At 41.2% G+C, this 21,185-nt stretch overlaps 1 protein-coding gene and 1 long non-coding RNA gene across 7 annotated transcripts; one reads left to right on the top strand and one right to left on the bottom strand.

The window, feature by feature from the left end:
* Positions 1–1,874: 1,874 nt before the first annotated feature.
* LOC113029519 (uncharacterized) lies at positions 1,875–10,948 on the top strand. The gene is made up of 3 exons (XR_003273432.1): positions 1,875–2,325; positions 10,606–10,701; positions 10,882–10,948. It is a non-coding gene; the product is annotated as an uncharacterized LOC113029519 (long non-coding RNA).
* Positions 10,949–11,690: 742 nt separating this feature from the next.
* Positions 11,691–20,143, bottom strand: lrrc34 (leucine rich repeat containing 34). 6 transcript variants are annotated; one of them, XM_026180348.1, is made up of 13 exons: positions 20,006–20,143; positions 16,424–16,530; positions 16,272–16,336; positions 16,097–16,183; positions 15,721–15,849; positions 15,549–15,644; positions 15,324–15,478; positions 15,086–15,241; positions 14,316–14,442; positions 13,381–14,255; positions 13,092–13,299; positions 11,949–12,064; positions 11,691–11,755 (listed from the first exon to the last, which is right to left on the bottom strand). In XM_026180348.1, the coding sequence occupies exons 1-10, from the start codon at positions 20,110–20,112 to the stop codon at positions 13,995–13,997; spliced, it is 1,290 nt and encodes a 429-aa protein (XP_026036133.1). In that variant the 5' UTR covers positions 20,113–20,143; the 3' UTR covers positions 11,691–11,755; positions 11,949–12,064; positions 13,092–13,299; positions 13,381–13,994. The 6 variants fall into 6 exon arrangements, with proteins under 6 accessions (XP_026036133.1, XP_026036130.1, XP_026036135.1 ...); XM_026180345.1 differs by having other exon boundaries at positions 13,092–14,255; XM_026180350.1 differs by having other exon boundaries at positions 13,092–14,231.
* Positions 20,144–21,185: the final 1,042 nt, after the last annotated feature.

Below are 21,185 nucleotides of genomic sequence, written 5' to 3'. Positions count from 1 at the left end.
AAAGCTTATACAATTTTAAAAAGCTTGAAAGTCAGTATTTGGTATGACTGCTTTTAATATGCTTCTGCTTAAAAGACTAGCACTACCACTTAAAATAAATTCTGTGTTAGGAAAAGGTTTTGGTTTTAACATTACAATGTAAGATTTGATATACATGCACCTGTAGTTACATGCACCTCTAGTTATGGCTCATTGAGATGTTTTTCTGCTTCTTTGTCAGACTCATCTCTGACTTCCAATCACCTGTGACACCAAACACACCTTTATTTTTCCATTATTAAGTGATTCGTGTTGATTCAATGGTTTGCTTGTCTGATATGTGGTTTTGTACTTGACTGATGTCATTTAACTGCACCGTACATTGGTGAAGTATGTTTAATAATAAACATACAACATACAATAAACAAAGAGGGATCAAATTTAAATCTCACTGACTAGGAAGCACACAGTGTTTGACGTTTTATATTAACTTTAATCTGAAATAATTTTTGCATTTTTTTCAAGTCCCCAGTGTTTCCTGATCCTTGGAGCACTCCTGGTTATCTGCTATGGTGGAGGTGGCCAATGTCTGGAGACAAATCGTTGTTCTGGGGAGCTGCTTTCCTCCAGTTACTTTACATCAGAATAGAAAGCATGAGAACGACCCTGATGGAAAACAGAAACAGCATCCAGGAAGTGAAATAAAGATTAAGCAGCCAAATTCTAGCTCTGGTTCGATGCTTACATTTGGAGGACTCTCGACCACAAACTGAGAGAAACTCTGTGAAGATGCAGAAGCACATCACGTTTTGCAAACAAGCATACTATTTTTATAGTTAAATAAACTTATAGTTTATTAGAGTTGAGTTCCTACTCACAGACAACTGAAACATTCACATTTGGAAAGCTGACTGAATACATTTTTATTTGATTAATCTAAAGTTGTTCTTCTGTGTCTGAAAACACCCACTCCCACTTACTCAACCTGTGTTGTCGTCTGCTGCTGTGGCCTACAGTAGCAGAAGACAACACTGCAACTGTAACAAAACTGATTACAGCATTATTTTTAAAACCTTAAGTGAATTCAACGTTCTTCAAGATTTTTCAAGCATCCACAGAAACTTTGATCGTGTGCTAAAAATGCTAGTAAAGCTGACATCCATCACGAACAACCCACATCATCCTCTGCATGAGTCTGTGAGCTGAGCAGATCCTTGTCAGAGACCAAAACAGCCTCACTGCAGGAAGGAGCGCTTTCACAGATCATTGATCCCAACAGCAGTTAGACTCTATAACTCCTCAATCACGCTGTCATGAGTCACTGGACATTTACCTGGTGTGCAGGTATATGTGTATGTATATGTATACATGTGTATATTTAGTGTGTAGATGTGTGTGCAAGTACATGTCTATACTTATAGATACTTTTAGATATCTATTGCTTAAATAGTAATAGTAATGTAAGAATAATTAAATGTATTTCTTGCATTTCCACAACACTCTATCCATAGTCACATACTGTGTATGCTACTGTTGTATATAGTGTATTATCTTATTTATTTTGTAGTTGTTTATATTTTATTTGGATTTTTGGATTTTCTTCTGCTATCTCTACCTGAGCTGAGGTAACACACAAATTTTCCTGCCGTCGATCAATAAAGTCTAATCTTCTCATTGAATGCATTTCTGATGGAGATGAGACGTCATGCAGGACAGAGGTGAGGGGCGTGACATCACGGTGCCGTGACAACAACCTGGTGCTTAACATCAACAAAACCAAGGAGCTCATCGTGGGTTACAGGAGAGCAGCAGTAGCAGAGGTGGAGAGTCAGCTGCTTCAGATTCCTAGGCATCAACATCAGCGAGGGTGTCGTGCCATATTAAACCATTATACACCTCAATAGTAAAATAAAAAATGTGTTTAAATTGCATGAATTAATATTTATTAACGTCTCTTTGTGAGTCATACTGTGATAATGACTGCCACAAACAGAGCGTCCTCCTGTAACCATGGTTACGGGAGTTTGTTGCAAGAAGTGTTGTGAATCTCGCTGAGACAGGGAACCACTGAGAGCCTCAGATGAACCAGTCAGTCAGGTCGCTGTCTCCACTTCTCCTCCTCCTCCTTCGTCCCCTTTGTTTTTTAAGTACCTGTTAGGATTCTTTAGCTAGTTAGCATCACATTAGCTAGTTAGCATCACATTAGCAAACTGCTTCGGAGCACAGCTGCCGGAGTCGCGGGTTTTGTTGAATCAGGCGTTGGACCTGCTGGAGGAATGCTCTGCGATGATGGTGGAAAACAGCCGCCATTCAACCCATTTGAGAGCTTCAAAGAACTGGCTGCAGGTATGATTGAAAGTTTGACAACACCGACGTTGATGCGTCTGTGATTTATTAGTGATCGCTCACGTGTGCACGTGCATGTAGGTGAACGCTCGCGGCATGACGTCACACAGCTCAGTTCCTTTCTGCTTTGATGTCACAGTACGTGCCTTTGATCTTGCAGCACGTGACCTCCACTCGAGTCTATAAATAGGGGTGAAACAGCGGGACCTGAATCTTGCATTTTAGTTGTCGTGCGTTAAATGTACAGACCGCGATCTTCCCTTTCTGAAAGCTTTCTGAAAACGGATTTCCAAAGTAATTGTAGCGAAATTAGGTCATTGACAATGTCTGTATCCAGTGCAGAGGAGGAGCCAGACATTTGAAACACCCGGGGCTTAGCCCTAAAGGGTAGTATGCATGTGGGATTTTTTTTTTTTTTTGAGGGGGGGGGGGGGGGGGGGGGGGTGTAGAAATGACTGAAAGATTAATTGGCTCTGTTTTGAGTTTTGTTCAAAAAAGAATGACTTCATATAGGGAAATATATATATCACACATGCAGGAGGACACCTTAAACTAGTTTTTTAATTGAGCAGCAAGACAGAACGAAGTCGGGGCTGTATCAAGACACAGGGACTAAACCCCAATTCAACCAGACCCAGAACTGATCCAGAATTAAAACAGGACTACAACAGTTCAAAATCAGGACTACTTAGGACTTAACAAAGACAGAACCACAATCAGAACTAGATGATAGTAGCACTAAAAATCATCATAGACCTGCACTACACTTATTTATTTAATTCTACCAAAGTACAATATTTAGATTGAGAAAAGTTTATATAATTATTTAGCCTTGTTGTGCAAACAAGCCTGCAGAACTTAATAAATATAGAATTTGAAAAATAGCAAACCTAAAAAGAAACACTAGGTACGAGATACATGAGTACCTATGATACAGTGATACTTTTAGTAAGCAACCATTTGACTAACATGTGTGTCTCACCTGCTCTTGTTCATCTCTGTTCTGTCCTCATTCTCCTCTCTCCCTCTCTGTTCCTCTCTCTCCCTCTTTGTGCTGACAATCATCAAATATACAGTTGAAACCAGATATTTACAAACTCTTCAGATAAAAACACTTTTTTAATTGTAACATCAAATCAGACTAAATGTTTATTTTTTTAGATTGATAAATATAAAAACATATTTGTTAACTTTAAGAGTAAAGAGAGAAACTGTCTGTGTTTTTTAATTGCAAATGGCACCAAATTGTATTCAAACTGAGCCACACTTATGGAGCTCCACGATTCTTTTCCTGGTGTTTTGGTTGACATCTCTTGATTTTCCCATGTCAAAGAAACAGGCTCTGTGTTTTGCCTTATATGCATCCACAGCTGTGCCACCAATTTACTCACATGGACTCTACTAACCTATCAGAAGCTTCTTCAGCTCAGAATGGAATCGTCTGGAGTTTTCTTATTAATTAACAATAAACTTAGTGTACATGTACTCCTAAATTTAATGAAAGTGATAAAAAAACAGAAAGCTCTGTCTCTCTTTGTTCTGACATTTAACTAATTCAAAATATATTTCAATATTTATCTAAAACAAAAGTTTACTCTAAATTGATGTTGTGCAGTAAAAATGTTTTATGTTTTCTCCCTAAAGTGTAAATATCTGGTTACAAATGTGAATATCCTGCTGTGTACTGAAATCCCTCTTGTTTTGCATAGAAATATACTGAACAACATACAAAGCATAATATATAAAATAACATTTACCTGAGTTTTTTCTTTGAAAGAAGCCTCTAATGTCCATTCTTATATTTCAGTACATAACTGAAACCGAATTAGTCGGGGAGGGTAAGAACTGAAAATATGAAATAAACACATGTAAGCTAAGACTCTCTTAAAAAAATAGCATTTGTTCGGCTTTTCATTTCGCCATTTGTTGATTCACTTGAAGAGCAAGTAAAATAATATTGGTCAAGTGATCAGTTTCATATCAATCTTTCGTGATGCACCGTCATATTTACATTATTTGTACGGTACGAATGATTTGCTTTGGTACCTGCTCAAACTTAAGCTCTCCTTAGTATGGCTGGCTCCGTTTCTCCAACAGCGCACTCACGGGCAGCAGCTCCCCCCGCCCCCTCGCTCAGTCGCTTAGTGCCTGAGCTTGGATCATACCAATATCAGGGGGGGATTCACGCACAGTCGTAAATTCCCACAGTGTGCACTATGTGCTTCGAATATTGTGTGTACTTTTTGTTTTATACAGTTGTCAGCCAGGCATCTAACTATGAAAAAATTACACTCCAAAATACCCCGGGCTTCTGACAAAACAACCCGGGCTTAAGCCCCGTAAGCCACCCCCCCGCTCCGCCCCTGATCCAGTGTTAGAACCCCTACCCCCATTAATTCAGAGCCTTTTTCACCTGCTATCAGCGGGTGTTTCGATAGGCTCTCTGGATTACAGTGGCGCTTGATAGAAAATGGGATCTGGGACTCTGATGTCCAAGTAGCACTGGCTGATATGATTACTGATGTCATTCAGTCAGTTAGTGCAAGCACCATAAAAACGTTACTTCTAGGAGGTCAGGACCAATTAAATGATGCATCCCAGACATACCTTAGGATAGCCGTGACAAAAATAAGCCCCGTATTGGGAGACTCTCTCTCAACCAGCTTTGCTGCTGCTCTTAATGTCACCCATGAGGAGTGTGAAAGCGCTGTGGCGCTGACACAGATGATTGAGGAGGAGATCTCAAATAAAGTCAACTCGGGTTGGGTTCTAGTCCCAGAAAACCCGGATTCTATTTATGTCACCAGAAAAATAACAAACATAAAAAACCTCAGATGCATGGTTTCTCATGCTTTCTCATGTCTGAAGAAATATAAAGGTAAGCTGAGCGGCCTGTGCATGAGGGGGGCTTTACCCACTTCCTTTAGTTCAAGTGATGAGAGTCTTGAATCCAAGCTCTCTGAGATGGGAACAATTAAAGAAATAAGTATGGCTCTCATGAGGTGGAGTACAGACAGAGAGATAAGTAAAGATGACCAGGACTGTCACATAGAACTGCAACCTGTGGAGGAAAAAGAAAGTGATGAGGTTGCAGAAGCTGAGGAGAAAGCTCAAAGTGATGTTGAAACAATCCTCAACAATCTGAATTATTTACATGATGAAGATCATGCAGATAAAGCTGCAGTTGACATTGTAAATGTGTTAATTGCAAACATTCAGTATCCTGATGCAGAAGATATCACATTAAGTGAGAAGTGTAGCTCACCCAAGCCTGCTTTTGACGTGGACCTGGTGATCAAAAAGGTGAAAGACTTTTTTGCATCATGCGCCCTAATTATAAAACCAGATGAAGTAAAACAACACTTCTTCAGGTTTGCCAAAAAGGAATTTCAAAAAATGAACAGTGAGCTGAAAGATCAGGTGAAGAAAAGCAAAGGATTTTTGACCTTTCAGAGACAGCAGGCAACCTCCCCTGAGAGTGAAAGAGCTGACTCCAGGAAAAGCGAACACATGAATCCCTCAGAAGTTCCCAGAAAATCACCAACCTTAGAAACCACAGTTAAAAGTTCTTCTCCGCTCAAATTTACAACAGTTGTGCCGGTTCTGAATAAACTGTTTAGTAAATTAACCCAGGCAGGAAACCTTGACCTGACAAGTAAGGAGATGTTTTCAAGGGAGTTGACAGAAAATGTGTACGACCATGTCGAGTCAACATATTTAGCCCCCACGATGCAAATGGGTAAAAGTCTCTCAGAGTCTGACTTCTCTAAGACTTCACAGGGTAACTGTAATGTACCCTCTGCTCCTGAGGTGCCATATGTGCTCGTAGAAGATTCAGTGGAAAGGTTCTTACAAAACCTTCTTTTCTGGTTGGAGAATGAAACTTTAACCCAAACTATTATAAATGACAAAATTTCTGGTGCCGTGGAAGATATAGTAAGAGTGCTGACCCCATCAAAGGAAGAAGTTATGATTGGAGCAGATGCTGGTGAAACAAGCGACAGACTGTTTACATCACAGTCAAGTCCAGTTACTGATCTCACCAATCAGCCAGTTTGTGTGAGTGCAGAAGACCCGGACCTGGTTTCAAATACAAGCAGTGATCAGGCATCAGTCTCTGACACTGACCCCACAGAGGGTCAAAGTCAGCCAGCAACCTCTGAAAACCCAGAGGAAGAGCTGTCAGAAACATCAGTGTCAATTCACGCTAAGCTCATTGCCAATCAATTTAGTACTCTTCTAGCCACAAGAATCGCACAAAATTTGCACAAAAATACCAGAAATCTTCTGGATCCAAAAAAATTAGACTTGGCTATCAACCATCTGATAGATTTGGTACTTTCTGAAGTGAGATGCACAGAAAACCTGGAAATTCTTAAAATGAACAGGGTTGAATTAGTCAAGGCCACAGCTGAAGGTCTTATCAAGGAGTTTGGATCTGCAGACAAGTTCTTCGATGTAATGTTGTCAGAAGATTCATCTTTTGACGACACTATTCTGAAGCACCTAGCAATGAATATTGGTGATCAGGCATTAGTGTCTCACTCTGAACCCACAGAGGGTCAAAGTCAGCCAGCAGCCTCTGAAAACCCAGAGGAAGAGCTGTCAGAAACATCAGTGTCAATTCATGCTAAGCTCATTGCCAATCAATTTAGTACTCTTCTAGCCACAAGAATCGCACAAAATTTGCAAAAAAATACCAGAAATCTTCTGGATCCAGAAAAATTAGAGTTAGTTATCAACCATCTGACAGATTTGGTACTTTCTGAAATGAGATGCACCGAATCCCTGGAAATTCTTAAAATGAACAGGGTTGAATTAGTCAAGGCCACAGCTGAAGGTCTTATCAAGGAGTTTGGATCTGCAGACAAGTTCTTCGAGGTAATATCAGAAGATTCATCTTTTGACGACACTATTCTGAAGCACCTAGCAATGAATATTGGTGATCAGGCATTAGTGTCTCACTCTGAACCCACAGAGGGTCAAAGTCAGCCAGCAACCTCTGAAAACCCAGAGGAAGAGCTGTCAGAAACATCAGTGTCAATTCATGCTAAACTTGTTGCCAATCAATTTAGTACTCTTCTAGCCACAAGAATCGCACAAAATTTGCACAAAAATACCAGAAATCTTCTGGATCCAAAAAAATTAGACTTGGCTATAAACCATCTGATAGATTTGGTACTTTCTGAAGTGAGATGCACCGAATCCCTGGAAATTCTTAAAATTAACAGGGTTGAATTAGTCAAGGCCACAGCTGAAGGCCTTATCAAGGAGTTTGGATCTGCAGACAAGTTCTTCGAGGTAATATCAGAAGATTCATCTTTTGACGACACTATTCTGAAGCACCTAGCAATGAATATTGGTGATCAGGCATTAGTGTCTCACTCTGAACCCACAGAGGGTCAAAGTCAGCCAGCAGCCTCTGAAAACCCAGAGGAAGAGCTGTCAGAAACATCAGTGTCAATTCATGCTAAGCTCATTGCCAATCAATTTAGTACTCTTCTAGCCACAAGAATCGCACAAAATTTGCAAAAAAATACCAGAAATCTTCTGGATCCAGAAAAATTAGAGTTAGTTATCAACCATCTGACAGATTTGGTACTTTCTGAAATGAGATGCATCGAATCCCTGGAAATTCTTAAAATTAACAGGGTTGAATTAGTCAAGGCCACAGCTGAAGGTCTTATCAAGGAGTTTGGATCTGCAGACAAGTTCTTCGATGTAATGTTGTCAGAAGATTCATCTTTTGACGACACTATTCTGAAGCACCTAGCAATGAATATTGGTGATCAGGCATTAGTGTCTCACTCTGGACCCACAGAGGGTCAAAGTTAGCCAGCAACCTCTGAAAACCCAGAGGAAGAACTGTCAGAAACATCAGTGTCACCTGATGATTGGCTAATTTCAAATCAATTTAGCGTTTCTCTGGTCATGAGAATAAAACACAAATTGCACAAAAATGCCAGAAATCTTCTGGATCGAGGAAAAATAGACTTAGTTGTCAACCATCTGACAGATTTGGTACTTTCTGAAGATAGATGCACCGAATACCTAAAAATTCTTAATAATAACATGAATAAATTAGTCAAGGCCACAGCTAAAGGCCTTATCGAGGAGTTTGGATCTGCAGACAAGTTCTTCAATGTAATGATATCAGAAGATTCATCTTTTGACGACACTATTCTGATGCACATAGCAATGAATCTCGGTGGCTTCGTGAATCCTCCAAAGAAATCCAAACTTGCCAGGTTTTTTTCAGCAGTGCTAAAAGCTTAAAAGAAGCCATTCAGCTGCTGCTTTAAACGCAGTACTGATGACTAAATTGTCATCTTGATTTTTTTCAAATACCTCTTTTAAAATCTTAAAGCAGTCTGGCCTCAGAGTTAACATCTGAGGTATATTTTATTTTAAAACTATTTCATTCGACTTTAATTAGACTGAGAAATATTCTTCATCTTGTCTCCTCATATTATCTTTACCATCACACCCCACCGGCCGCGGCAGATGGCCGTCCCTTCCTGAGCCTGGTTCTGCTGGAGGTTTCTCCCTGTTAAAGGGAGTTTTTCCTCCCCACTGTCACCTAGTGCTTGCTTATAAGGGATTATTAATTTATCAGGGTTTTCTTGCTGCTACTGTAGGATCTTTATCTTACAGTATAAAACAACTTGAGGAGACAGTTGTGATTCAAATTCAAATTCAAATTTTATTTGTCACGTACACAGTCATACACAGTACGATATGTAGTGAAATGCTTGGACAACTGCTCGTGACCTAAAGAAAACAAAAAAGGAAAAGGCTATGAATAAGATAGGAAATAAATATGAAAAATTAAAAAGGGTAAATTTAACTAGGAAGGAATAAAATATAAATTAAGGTTAAAAATGAAATAACTGTACAACACAAATTAGAATGAAGGGTAAATTTAACTGGGAAGAATAAGATAAAGATAAATATATAAATTAAAGTTGAAAATAAAATAACTGTACAACAAAATACACAATATAGAACTATATAAGAATTCGATGCTATATTACAAATATTAAATTCAACTGAATCTTAAAAACATGTAATATAGCATCACATCACCATAAAATCAACGGCTGAAAAATAAAACAAAATAAAAAACCAAACCTACATTGAAAACAGTTTGTGATTTGTTTTGTGCTTTCAAAATATATTGTCAGATATGAAAAGTGCTGCATTTATATGCTCTGGTCATCAGTACTGGTATTTTAATGTATGCAAACACAGGGAACATACACTGATGGGTAAGTGCTACAGATCAGCGGTCCCCAACCCCCGGGCCTCGGACCGGTACCGGTCCGTGAGTCGTTTGGTACCGGGCCGCGAGAGTAGAGTCTCAGGTGTGAAATGTATGGTTTTCAAGGTTTTTATCGGTTTTCAGCGTTATTTTGTTATCGTTTTGGTCGTTAACTCAGTTTTCCTCGGTCTTTTCACATGTGTTATGAATAAATCTTCTTTTTTTCAGTACCGGTACTAGTTTTATTTTGTTGTATTTATCCGTGACACCTTAAAGGCCGGTCCGTGAAAATATTGTCGGGCATAAACCGGTCCGTGGCGCAAAAAAGGTTGGAGACCGCTGCTACAGATGAAGATGCAAAGAAACCATGAAATAATTAATGAAATAGTGAAGTTTATAAATGAAATAGACAACTGTAGCACCGTCTCAGTCTCGTCGAATCGCCCCTCTGCTTCTTCCATTCTAGCATCAACTCTTCTTAACCCTTGTCTAATATGTGCATATTGTTTGTTGTTGTGTTTCCTAAAGTCACGAAGCTCTTTCGGGATGTTCAGGAGGCTGGGCTCGTCTGCATCCATGGCCTCTGTGGCTAACCTTAGCTCGGGAGAGTAGCTCCTATCCACATGGCTTTTCTCTGTCTGCTCTTCTGTCTGAGTTGTGCCTCTCAAACTTCTTGTGACTATCCCCGTTTCCATATTTAAAAGCAATCTCACCTATTGTCAGAAAGATTACCGTATCTTATTATAAGAGAAATTTCTCCCACTTCCTGGTGTCTGGAGTCTCTAAAGTAAGCAAATGTGGTAAAGGGTGTGGGTGATTCTGGGATTGATGCAGGAGGGCGACAGAAATAGAAAGTAAAATATTAAATTTTTGCTGTTATTGACTTTGCTTTACAATATCAAACACTGAGCCAGATGCACAATAGTCATGTACATCACACGTAAACACATGAATGTAAAAAACACAGAGGTTAGGCCATCAAAGTGTGTGTAAAAGAAGTGTTTATGTCTGTCTTGCAGTTTCTGTTCCTGTCCGAGGTTTGCAGTGGAGAGCTCAGACCACACAGGACCGCCTCACCCTCAGAACATCTCCACCACCCTGTCCACTGTTAAGAGGTCAGACTCTTAATTTGTCTGTTAAACCGATGCGGTTTCTCTTTCAGTCAGACCTCCAGGGCTCAAGCTCTCGCTCCCAGCTAATTGCAGACTCGTATGGCTCTGAATGACTTCTGATCTCCTCTGGGGAAAAAGGGGAGCTTAATTTCTTCTTCTGTCTTTCTCTTTCTAATTGTGCAGGTGAGTCACTCGGCGTGTGTGATGACCACCGCCGTCATCTGTAAGCTGCTGCGCTCCAAAGAGGCCATGGCCACGATGGACATCAGGAACTGGCCCCCAGTGCTGGACACCGGTACAGTGTTTCATTCATATCCGCACAGGGAAATCACGCTCGCATGAAGTACTTTAATTTAACATAAATGCAGGTCGTGCACAGCCGCCTCACAATGCAGTCTGAGTAGTTCTGGTTGCAGATATAAACCTAAAGAATGCACATTAAATGAAATCCTCTGCTGTGATGAAACCTGCCTTTACAGCTCCATCACTCTGTGATTTATCGAAAAATAAAAACTTGCTGTAGCTGCAAGTCTGTGGAGGTCCCCACCACTGCTTTAGAGAATCAAAGCACCAGGAAGTGGGAATAATTTCTCCTATAATAAGGATTTTTAGGTCCCTGATAACAAAAATGAGCAGATTTTATCCAGTTTGGTAATGTTTACATCACTAGAGAAGAAAATATAGCCACATTATTATAATTACTAAAAACTACAGATATGAAATATCCAGATTTTAGAGACCCAGAGAGGTGAAGAGCAAAGCAGCAAACAGAGAAAGCTTTGTAAAGTAAACAGTTTTAGCTTCATCCTTTTTTAATCCTTTAATCTTGACCTGCTGTCACCAACCTGCGCTCTGTGCAAGGCTGTCTGTGTGCGGAAACAACATCACATCAGAGGGTCTGCTGTTGTTGGCTCAGGCTGAGAAATCCAGCTCGACTCTGACTCACATGTACATCTGGGGAAATCACCTGGAGGAGCCCGTATGCCAGGTACACCCCTCAGATGTCTGTTTCCTAATGCGGGCTGAAGTCCTGTTGCCGATCCTGACGGTCTGGGGCCTGCCAGTCAAAAAGTCATGTAGCCAGTCACAGAGGGTGGGGTGCAGGCCGAGTGTTAACAGCTTGTGAGTGAGTTTGTGTGGGATGACAGTATTGAAGGTGGAGCTGTAAGTTCAGTTAAAATATAAGTACTTTATAATTAAAGTAACACACAAATCTTCAAAGACTTAATCAATCACAACATTAAACTCACCCTGTTTTTGTAGAGAAGGTGTTCAGGCTTTTTCATTATCTCCTGAAACCAGCTGCATTGGATCTTCATCCTTTTTCACTCAGTGAAGTCTTTCCTTTTGTTGCCATTCCTCTGCACTGGAAAAAAAAAAAAAAATATAATATATTCATTAATAATGAATATAATATTCATTATATTCATTATATTATTAATATAATAATATTATATTCATTAATAATTAGAAAGTATTTAAACATTCTGGTCGTAGACTTTTACATTCTTCGTTACGCTTGGTGTCATAATCATCACGATCAATACATGACAGGGGAGGCTCTGAGGTAGGCGGGGCTGTCTTTGGTGATGTCACCATGAAAGGTGGGACCAGCGTCTGACACTCGGTGACTTTAAACTATAAATTGACAGAATAAACATTGAATCTGGGATGCAGAGCCTCCCTGCTACTGCAGATAAGGGGGCGGTCTGCTTGCCTCCACCCCAGAGAGAAGGGTTACATCTCCAGGGTCTGGGGTGGGGTGCCCTGAGGCCCAGAGGCCTCAGGGCACCCCACGGGCACGTCACTGTAACCCACTCTGGCCTCTGCTCCATGGCTGCTGGGTGACCCCTCGTTTGGGCCTCTCCTCAGCTCTTCCCAGGAGGGTGGCACGGTTACCCCCCGGTGGTCCTCCTTGGGTCTGGCCTGGATCTCCTCCATGCCCGCTTCATGCCCTGGGGGACGGGGCTATGGCTCCCCACACTCCCTAGCAGATCATTATGTGGAGAAACTTTTGGAATACATGCGTACTGATGCACACAGGTATGCACACAGGTGTACACACGGGTGTTCACAGACACAAACTACACCTTTCTTGGCTGCTGCCTCAAAGCACATTGTGTGCTGTCAATCTTACATGCTGCACAATAACATTTAATATTTAGTATCTACTGTTATCTACTGTTAGCTAGTTTATTGTGATGGTGCTGTATTTATTATGTTGCTCTTTTTTGTTTGTTTTCTCTTCTGTTTTTTTTCTTCTCCATACAGGTGATCCAGGTGTTTTGTTTGTTTTTCTTTTTTTCTTCCTCCCTTTCTCACCGTCTCCTTCCCCCTCTATTTCTCTCCCTCTCTTTCTTGCCAAGCAGTCTGGGCCCAATCTGCCAGCTTACCCAGGGGAACGCGAAGGCGTTCTCATGCTAGCCAATAGATGTAATCCCTCCTGCGAGTCTGTTCTGGGCCTCCAACTGGTAGGACATGCCCAAAACACTCCTCCCAGCAGAAGCCTTTGTCAGATGCTTGAACCAAAGAACTGGTTCCTTTGAATGTGGCAGAGCAGTAACTCGAATTCACTCTGGTCGATCAAGCTGCTCACCCTACCTTTAAGAAAGAGCCCAGTTACCCATCAGAGGAAACCCATTTTCATTGTTTTATATGTGATGTCATTGTTTTGGTCAGTACCCAGAGCTTGTAACCATAAGTGAAGGTAGGAACATAGATCAGATACTGTCCCAGTATACCCTGGAGGTCACCACCTGATGAAGCTGACACGAAGCCTGCAAAAAGACAACCACAGTGGAGACCCTCAACAACCTGGTATCGCTAGAATGTGTCCATAAAAACCAGAAACAGAATCTATGACAAAGAAAGAAGAGGTCCGACTTCTCCCCGGCTGTACAGGGACCTCATACTCCCCAAGGACCCTGACAGGATCACCATGTGCACATGAATAGGACCCTATCCCTACTTTTATGGCAGAACTGCATTGAACGAGCAACCTGACATGTTTCTTATGGACATGTAGAGTAGAGGGTTAAGAATCTTTTGCTGTGAATGACTTCAGCACTCTTTAAGGCTTTTTAAGCATCAACAGAAACTCTGCTCAAACAGATTTATTAAAATATAAAATATTGCTTGCTGAGAAAGATCACACAACACATTGAACATTTCTCTTCTGCAACAAGCATGTCTGTTTATGGATGTAATTATTTCAGGAGGTGTAGTAGAAGTCAATGTCTTAAAATATTAGAAATGATTGCCACTAATTGTGTTTGTGATGAACAAACAAAATACTTTCATAAACTTAAATCTTTGCAGTTTAAATAATCTTTTAGTTGTCCATGATGTGCGGTGGAATCAGGGCTTGCAGCAGTCTTTGTAGGCACATCTGTACCATTACAGTCGATGTTGTAAACTGGTTTCCTCAAACTCTGGAAGACCTCAGCGAGGAACACGTGACCATCCACCTCATAGGGGCTTACATCTGTCTGTTCTGGATGCAGCCGGCCGCTGGATATCAGCTCCTTGAAGGCCTGAAGCAGGGAGGGAGCGTCTATCTGTCAGAGGGGTGATGGGATGTTAGAGGAGAAGATGAAACAGACATCTGAGGGCTGTACCTGGCATACGGGGTCCTCCAGGTGGTTTCCCCAGATGTACATGTGAGTCAGAGTCGAGCTGGATTTCACAGCCTGAGCCAACAACAGCAAACCCTCTGATGTGATGTTGTTTCTGCACACAGACAGCCTTGCACAGAGCGCAGGTTGGTGACAACAGGTCAAGATTAAAGGATTAAAAAAGGATGAAGCTAAAACTGTTTACTTTACAAAGCTTTCTCTGTTTGCTGCTTTGCTCTTCACCTCTCTGGGCCTCTAAAATCTGGATATTTCATATCTCTAGTTTTTTCATAATCTTACGCTCTTCAGAATACTTAACCTTTTTTCTGTTTTCCTCAGTCCGAAAAATATATTGAAACACAAACATTCAAAGATATTTGAACCCTTTGAATCATTACGTTCATGGATCTTTTCTTCTCTTCACATTCAAATTCTTAAAGTTATGCAAAAATCAGGTCAATTTAACTTTGTCCTCGTCTGTCCTTGTTAGATGTTGAAAAATCTCTAAGTAATAAAAATTGATAGTTTTTCTTCAGAGATCCTAAATCCCTGAAAGTCACTTTAAAAAAGACCCTATATAGTCCTTCTGTGTAAACATTGTCTCAATGTAAAAAACAAACAATCAGGCTTCTGGTTTCTAAAGTCATTAAAATGTCATTAAAATAAGCAGAAAACATGATTCTGTCTCTGCTGCAAACCTCCATGTGTATCAAAACTGGGCAACCTCTTTACCAAAAGAGTGTGGTTGATTCTGGGGTTGATGCAGGACTCACTCTTTGAGGGTGCTGCGCGGACAGGTGATGGCTTTGCTCAGGTACCCAGCTCCACCATCTCCAATCTGATTGGATGACAGATCTAAAATCTCCAGGGCCCTGTTCTGCTTCAGCATCATGGCGAGATGAAACGCACCATCACGGGTCACACGGTTGCTACAGAAATCCAAGAAAGACAAATGTATGGTATGAAGAGGAGGAAATGTGCCCTCTGCTGGCTGCTCGACTCGTTTCCTACCTGCACAGGTCCAGGTAGCGCAGGCTGTTGTTCCGCCCCAGGCCTTCAGTGAGCTGCTCTATCCCAGTGTCGGTCATCCCCATCCTCCCCAGGTGGAGCTCCATCAGGCTGCTATTCACTGCCAGCATCTTAGAGCAGTGCACTGCCCACTCCTCCTGAGACACAAAGAGCTGGCTCAGATCAGTCTGCCTCCCATTGAGTTTTATACCTGGTGTGTGTTTGCACCTGATGGCTGAAGAGCAGCGGGCGGCTGATATCGACAGAGCAAAGAGCCTTGTTTTTCTTCAGCATGATGATGAGCGCTATAATACTGCTGGTGTCCTGTAGGGATCGAGAAAACTCTCAGAAACAGAATGATGTCAGCACCAAACCTTTTTAAAAACTGAAGCCCATCTACCAGGTCGCAGTCGGCCACTTCCAGCTCCTGCAGCGCGCAGTTCTCCTGCAGCATGCTGGCCAGTTCCAAACCTCCTCCTCTCCCGATCTTGTTACCTGACAGCCTGAGAGAGAGCAGGGTGCTGTTACCCTGCAGAGAGAACGACAGGCGGGGACGTGGCTTCCACATTAGAAACGTTGGAGCCACATTAAAAGGAATGAAAATCCAACTGTAAATGAATTCTGCTAAAATCTAAAAGGATCTCATGAGTGAAGAGGAGTCTGGCCAGGATCGAGCTCATTTTAGTTCATGGGGCGTGGGGGTGGGGGGTTAAGCACCTAATTCCTAAAGGAAGAGTAAGAATAAAGTTTATATGAGAACATATTAAGTGTTAAACCTGCAGGCTGCTGGCGAGGACTTGAGCTCCATTGGCCTGGATGTCATTAAACATTAAATCCAAACAACTCAGAGATGATTTCTCCTCCTGCTCAGAGAAAACAAACACGAAATACATCAAACATGAAACATTTTACTTACAGAAAATGATCCACCCATTGCATTTTGTTACCTACTTGCAGGAGCTTAGCAAGGTGTTCAACTCCTTCATTTGTTATGTTGTTGTACCTCAGATCAAGACCTGGTCACTCACACACACACACACACGTAGTTAAAGACAGTTAAACACACCTTGTCTGAATCAGTTGACGTGAATCCACCAGCTCACCTGTAACACACTTGTTATGTTGGAGACATTTACAGAGAGCGAGGACGTCGTCGTCACTGAGTCTCTGAACCTGTCTGACATTTCCTGGAAGTTTTAGGGTGAACTTCCTGCCACACAGACAAGTTTTCCATGCCAGCAGAGAATCAATGTTTATATGGAAAATGCATTGGAAAAAACACACATCTTTAAACCAGGGTTGTCACACTCAGTTTAGTTAACCAGCCATGTGAGGCCCAAATAGATCTCTAAAAACCTGATATTTGAAATCTATAAATCTCTCTCTCTCTCTCCCTATATATATATATATATATATATATATATATATATATATATATATATATATATATATATATATATATATATATATATATATATATATATATATATGTGTCTTGGTCTCAAGACTGCAAGACCAGACTGACCAACCTGTGCACTGCCTGGATTGATTACAAGAAGGCCTATGACTCAATGCCCCACAGCTGGATTCTGGAATGCCTAGAATTGTACAAGATCAATGGGACCCTAAGAGCCTTCATCAGGAACTCAATGGGGATGTGGCGTACAACACTAGAGGCCAACTCCAAGCCCATAGCACAAGTCACCATCAAGTGCGGGATCTACCAAGGAGATGCTCTGTCCCCACTGCTGTTCTGCATAGGCCTGAACCCCCTCAGTGAGATCATTAACAAGACTGGCTACGGATACCGACTACGAAACGGAGCAGTTGTCAGCCACCTCCTGTACATGGATGACATCAAGCTGTATGCCAAGAGTGAACGAGACATCGATTCACTGATCCACACTACCAGGCTATACAGCAATGACATTGGAATGTCATTCGGACTGGAGAAGTGTAGTCGGATGGTAACAAAGAGAGGGAAGGTAGTCAGAACTGAGGGGATTGAACTACCAGAAGGCAACATTGCAGACATAGAGGACAGTTACAAGTACCTGGGGATCCCGCAGGCAAATGGGAACCATGAAGAGGCCGCTAGAAAGGCTGCAACCACCAAGTACCTGCAGAGGGTCAGGCAAGTCCTGAGGAGTCAGCTGAATGGTAAGAACAAGATCCGGGCCATCAACACGTACGCCCTGCCCGTGATCAGGTACCCTGCTGGGGTAATAGGCTGGCCAAAGGAGGAGATAGAAGCCACTGACATAAAGACAAGAAAGCTCCTTACCATGCATGGAGGGTTTCACCCCAAGTCCAGCACCCTGAGGCTGTACGCTAAGCGGAAGGAAGGGGGCCGGGGACTGGTGAGTGTCAGCACCACAGTCCAGGATGAGACAACGAACATCCAAGAATACATTGGGAAGATGGCCCCAACTGACCGAGTGCTCAGTGAATACCTCAGGCAGCAGAAACCCAAGAAAGAGGAGGGAGACGAGGAACCATCATGGAAGGACAGGCCCCTGCACGGTATGTACCACCGGCAGATAGAGGGGGTGGCTGATATCCAGAAATCCTACCAGTGGCTGGACAAAGCTGGACTGAAAGACAGCACAGAGGCACTAATCATGGCAGCACAAGAACAAGCTCTGAGTACAAGATCCATAGAGGCTGGGGTCTATCACACCAGGCAAGACCCCAGGTGCAGGCTGTGTAAAGATGCCCCAGAGACAATCCAGCACATAACAGCAGGGTGCAAGATGCTAGCAGGCAAGGCATACATGGAACGCCATAACCAAGTGGCCGGCATAGTGTACAGGAACATCTGTGCCGAGTATAACCTGGAAGTCCCGAGGTCAAAATGGGAGATGCCCCCAAGGGTGGTGGAGAATGACCGAGCTAAGATCCTGTGGGACTTCCAGATACAGACGGACAAAATGGTGGTGGCTAACCAACCGGACATAGTGGTGGTAGACAAACAGAAGAAGACGGCTGTAGTGATCGATGTAGCGGTTCCGAATGACAGCAATATCAGGAAGAAGGAACACGAGAAGCTGGAGAAATACCAAGGGCTCAGAGAAGAGCTCGAGAGGATGTGGAGGGTGAAGGTAACGGTGGTCCCCGTGGTAATCGGAGCACTAGGTGCGGTGACTCCCAAGCTAGGCGAGTGGCTCCAGCAGATCCCGGGAAAAACATCGGAGATCTCTGTCCAGAAGAGCGCAGTCCTGGGAACAGCTAAGATACTGCGCAGGACCCTCAAGCTCCCAGGCCTCTGGTAGAGGACCCGAGCTTGAAGGATAAACCGCCCGCAGGGGCGTGCTGGGTGTTTTATATATATATATATATATATATATATATATATATATATATATATATATATATATATATATATATATATATATATATATATACATACATACATACAGTGTTGGGAAGGTTACTTTTAAAAATGTATTCCATTACAGATTACAGAATACATGCCCCAAAATGTATTCTGTAACGTAATCCGTTACGTTACTCGATGAGAGTAACGTATTCTGAATACTTTGGATTACTTAATATATGCTGTTTACAACTACGTGAATGTACTATTGCTGTGATTTATTACTGTTACTGACGGTCCGCGGCTCCGAATCCGTAGTAAAGGGACCTCTGACTAATACGGCGGGGTCCGTGTGGGGCTCGTAGCCTAAAACTAGCTTTACTTTGTTGTGTGGGTGAACTTTGTTAGCCAGAGACAGAGAGAGGCGTTGAAAGACTGCTCTAACGGAACTTATTGTTTCGGAGGAAAACACGAACACAGTGTACAGTCGAGTCTTAATAGCGTACTTACAACTGGGCTCGTCAGGCACTCTTCCTGGCAGCAGTGGTTATTATTATATTTACATGCTTCCAGCTCCCGTTTTTCCTCGATGACAACTCGTACTTTTCCTTTTTCTCCCTCCCTCGCTCACAGACACATAACGGGTATGGCAGTCCATTCTCCCTGCAGCACGGACTACACTGCCCATGAAGCTACATTCTGCATTCTGCCTATTAGCTTAGCACAACAACAACAAAAAGGCGCTCTCTCACCCAGGAAACACGCAGAGAGAGAGCGTCACCCTGTAACCATGGCAACCGTAACGCTGCCGCCTGGAACTACAGAACGTAGCTGTCAAACAAAACCTAAACAGTCCTGACCTGCGACAATATGAAACAGGAAAGTACCGCAGTGTAATCCATTTATTTCAACAAAGTAACTGTATTCTAAATACCACCTTTTAAAACGGTAACTGTAACGGAATACAGTTACTCATATTTTGTATTTTAAATACGTAACGGCGGTAGATGTATTCCGTTACTCTACAACACTGTGTATATCTATATATATATATATATATATATATATATATATATATATATATATGTATATATTATTTTCACAACATTTAACCAGGTAACTGGTCAAACATTTTTTTAACCACGTGGTTATTTTCATACTGGGTGTGCTTAGTATGAAATATGAAACACTTCATGGGGATCAAGTGGTAATAAAATAATTCTAAAAAGTGCCAAGTGAGTGAGTGAATTTTCCAAGAGATTTAAATGTGTTTAAGTCCACAGTAGTATTAATCGGTAACGTTAACCCACTAAAATCTTCATTTTTGGTGCCCTAAAGTTACATTGGAGTTTAAAGTGTAAACGCTTACCCCGTTAACGGCGTCTTCTTCAATGACTGCGAAACGTACGGATTCACTTTTACCTTTCTCTCAGCGCGCACAGCTTTATAAAGCTCTGACATGCTTTGGGCCGCCATCACTAGATACTGTTTGAGTCGCTATGGCAACACGAGGGACGGCAGCCGCGGAGGTACAAACAAGTAACGGGAGGGAAATTTTAACGTAAGGTGGATTTTTGACAGAAGATAAACGTTAATGTATTAAAGAAATACAATAAATGAACGTGTAGGTTTGCATCTCAGTAAACAATTACAGTATGTAATAAAAAAAAAAAAGATTATGGGTGAATGTGAGTGGAATTAAAAGAAAAAAACTTCAGCTTTTGAGTTTAAAATCATAAAAATAATAGAAAATCAAAAGAAAAAGTGGCTAATTAACAAGAAATAAACATTCTAAGAGAAAAGAATATTTCCAATTTATTAGTTTCAATTTTAAATTCAGGAGAACACAAATTCAAATTTAAGAGAAAACGTTTTAAGAAGAAATATCAATGGCAAAACACTTAATTACAGCTTTTATCTTTATGATCAGTTAGTGAAATGTAAAAGAAAATAAATTGTTTTAGGAAACAAAATGGATGCATTTACAAGAACACAAATTAATAAAAGTCAATAGTCAAAAAGAATTGAAACAAATTTTGAGCTTTAGTCTATTTTTTGTATTTTAAAATATGAAATTTATTGCGATAAAACTTTTAAAAAATTAATCCTTTAAAGGATTGTCCTCAGTTTGTCTTTAAGTCAGTGTTCTGTGGTTTTTAAGAAGCTACATGAAATATTTTAAAATCATCACTGAATATAATGTATAATCTAAATTATTTGCATTATTTTGCTAGACAGTATTTTTGAGCAATTCCAGTTATTTCCTCACTCCTAAAATACTTTTAATTGATCGGAGACTTGTTATTTATATATTACCAATCATAAGTATTACATTTATTTATGACAAGAAACTGCAGTTCCTTAAATAGTATCCACTGAGTTCTAGACACTTTGCTCAGTAACTGTGTTTTATTGCAATGTGGATGCTTTCAGAACATACTGATTAGATTATAAATCAAATTACATCCTCTAAACAGGTGGTTCTGCTTGAGAAAAACAACAAAAACATCTGCAGTGACATAAAGAACAAAAAAGTAAAAATGTCATAA

The sequence above is a fragment of the Astatotilapia calliptera genome, chromosome 9, assembly GCF_900246225.1.
Source record: "Astatotilapia calliptera chromosome 9, fAstCal1.2, whole genome shotgun sequence".
Taxonomy (NCBI): Eukaryota; Metazoa; Chordata; class Actinopteri; order Cichliformes; family Cichlidae; genus Astatotilapia; species Astatotilapia calliptera.
This window is presented reverse-complemented; position numbering and strand designations above follow the sequence as displayed.

Coding starts and splice junctions, on each gene's coding strand:
- lrrc34 (XM_026180345.1), bottom strand. CDS start 20,112: ATGGCGGCCCAAAGCATGTCAGAGCTTTATAAAGCTGTGCGCGCTGAG. Junction 16,531..20,005: donor AAGAAGACGCCGTTAACGGG/GTAAGCGTTTAC, acceptor TCTGTGTGGCAG/GAAGTTCACCCTAAAACTTC. Junction 15,479..15,548: donor CGCTGCTCTTCAGCCATCAG/GTGCAAACACAC, acceptor TTTGTGTCTCAG/GAGGAGTGGGCAGTGCACTG.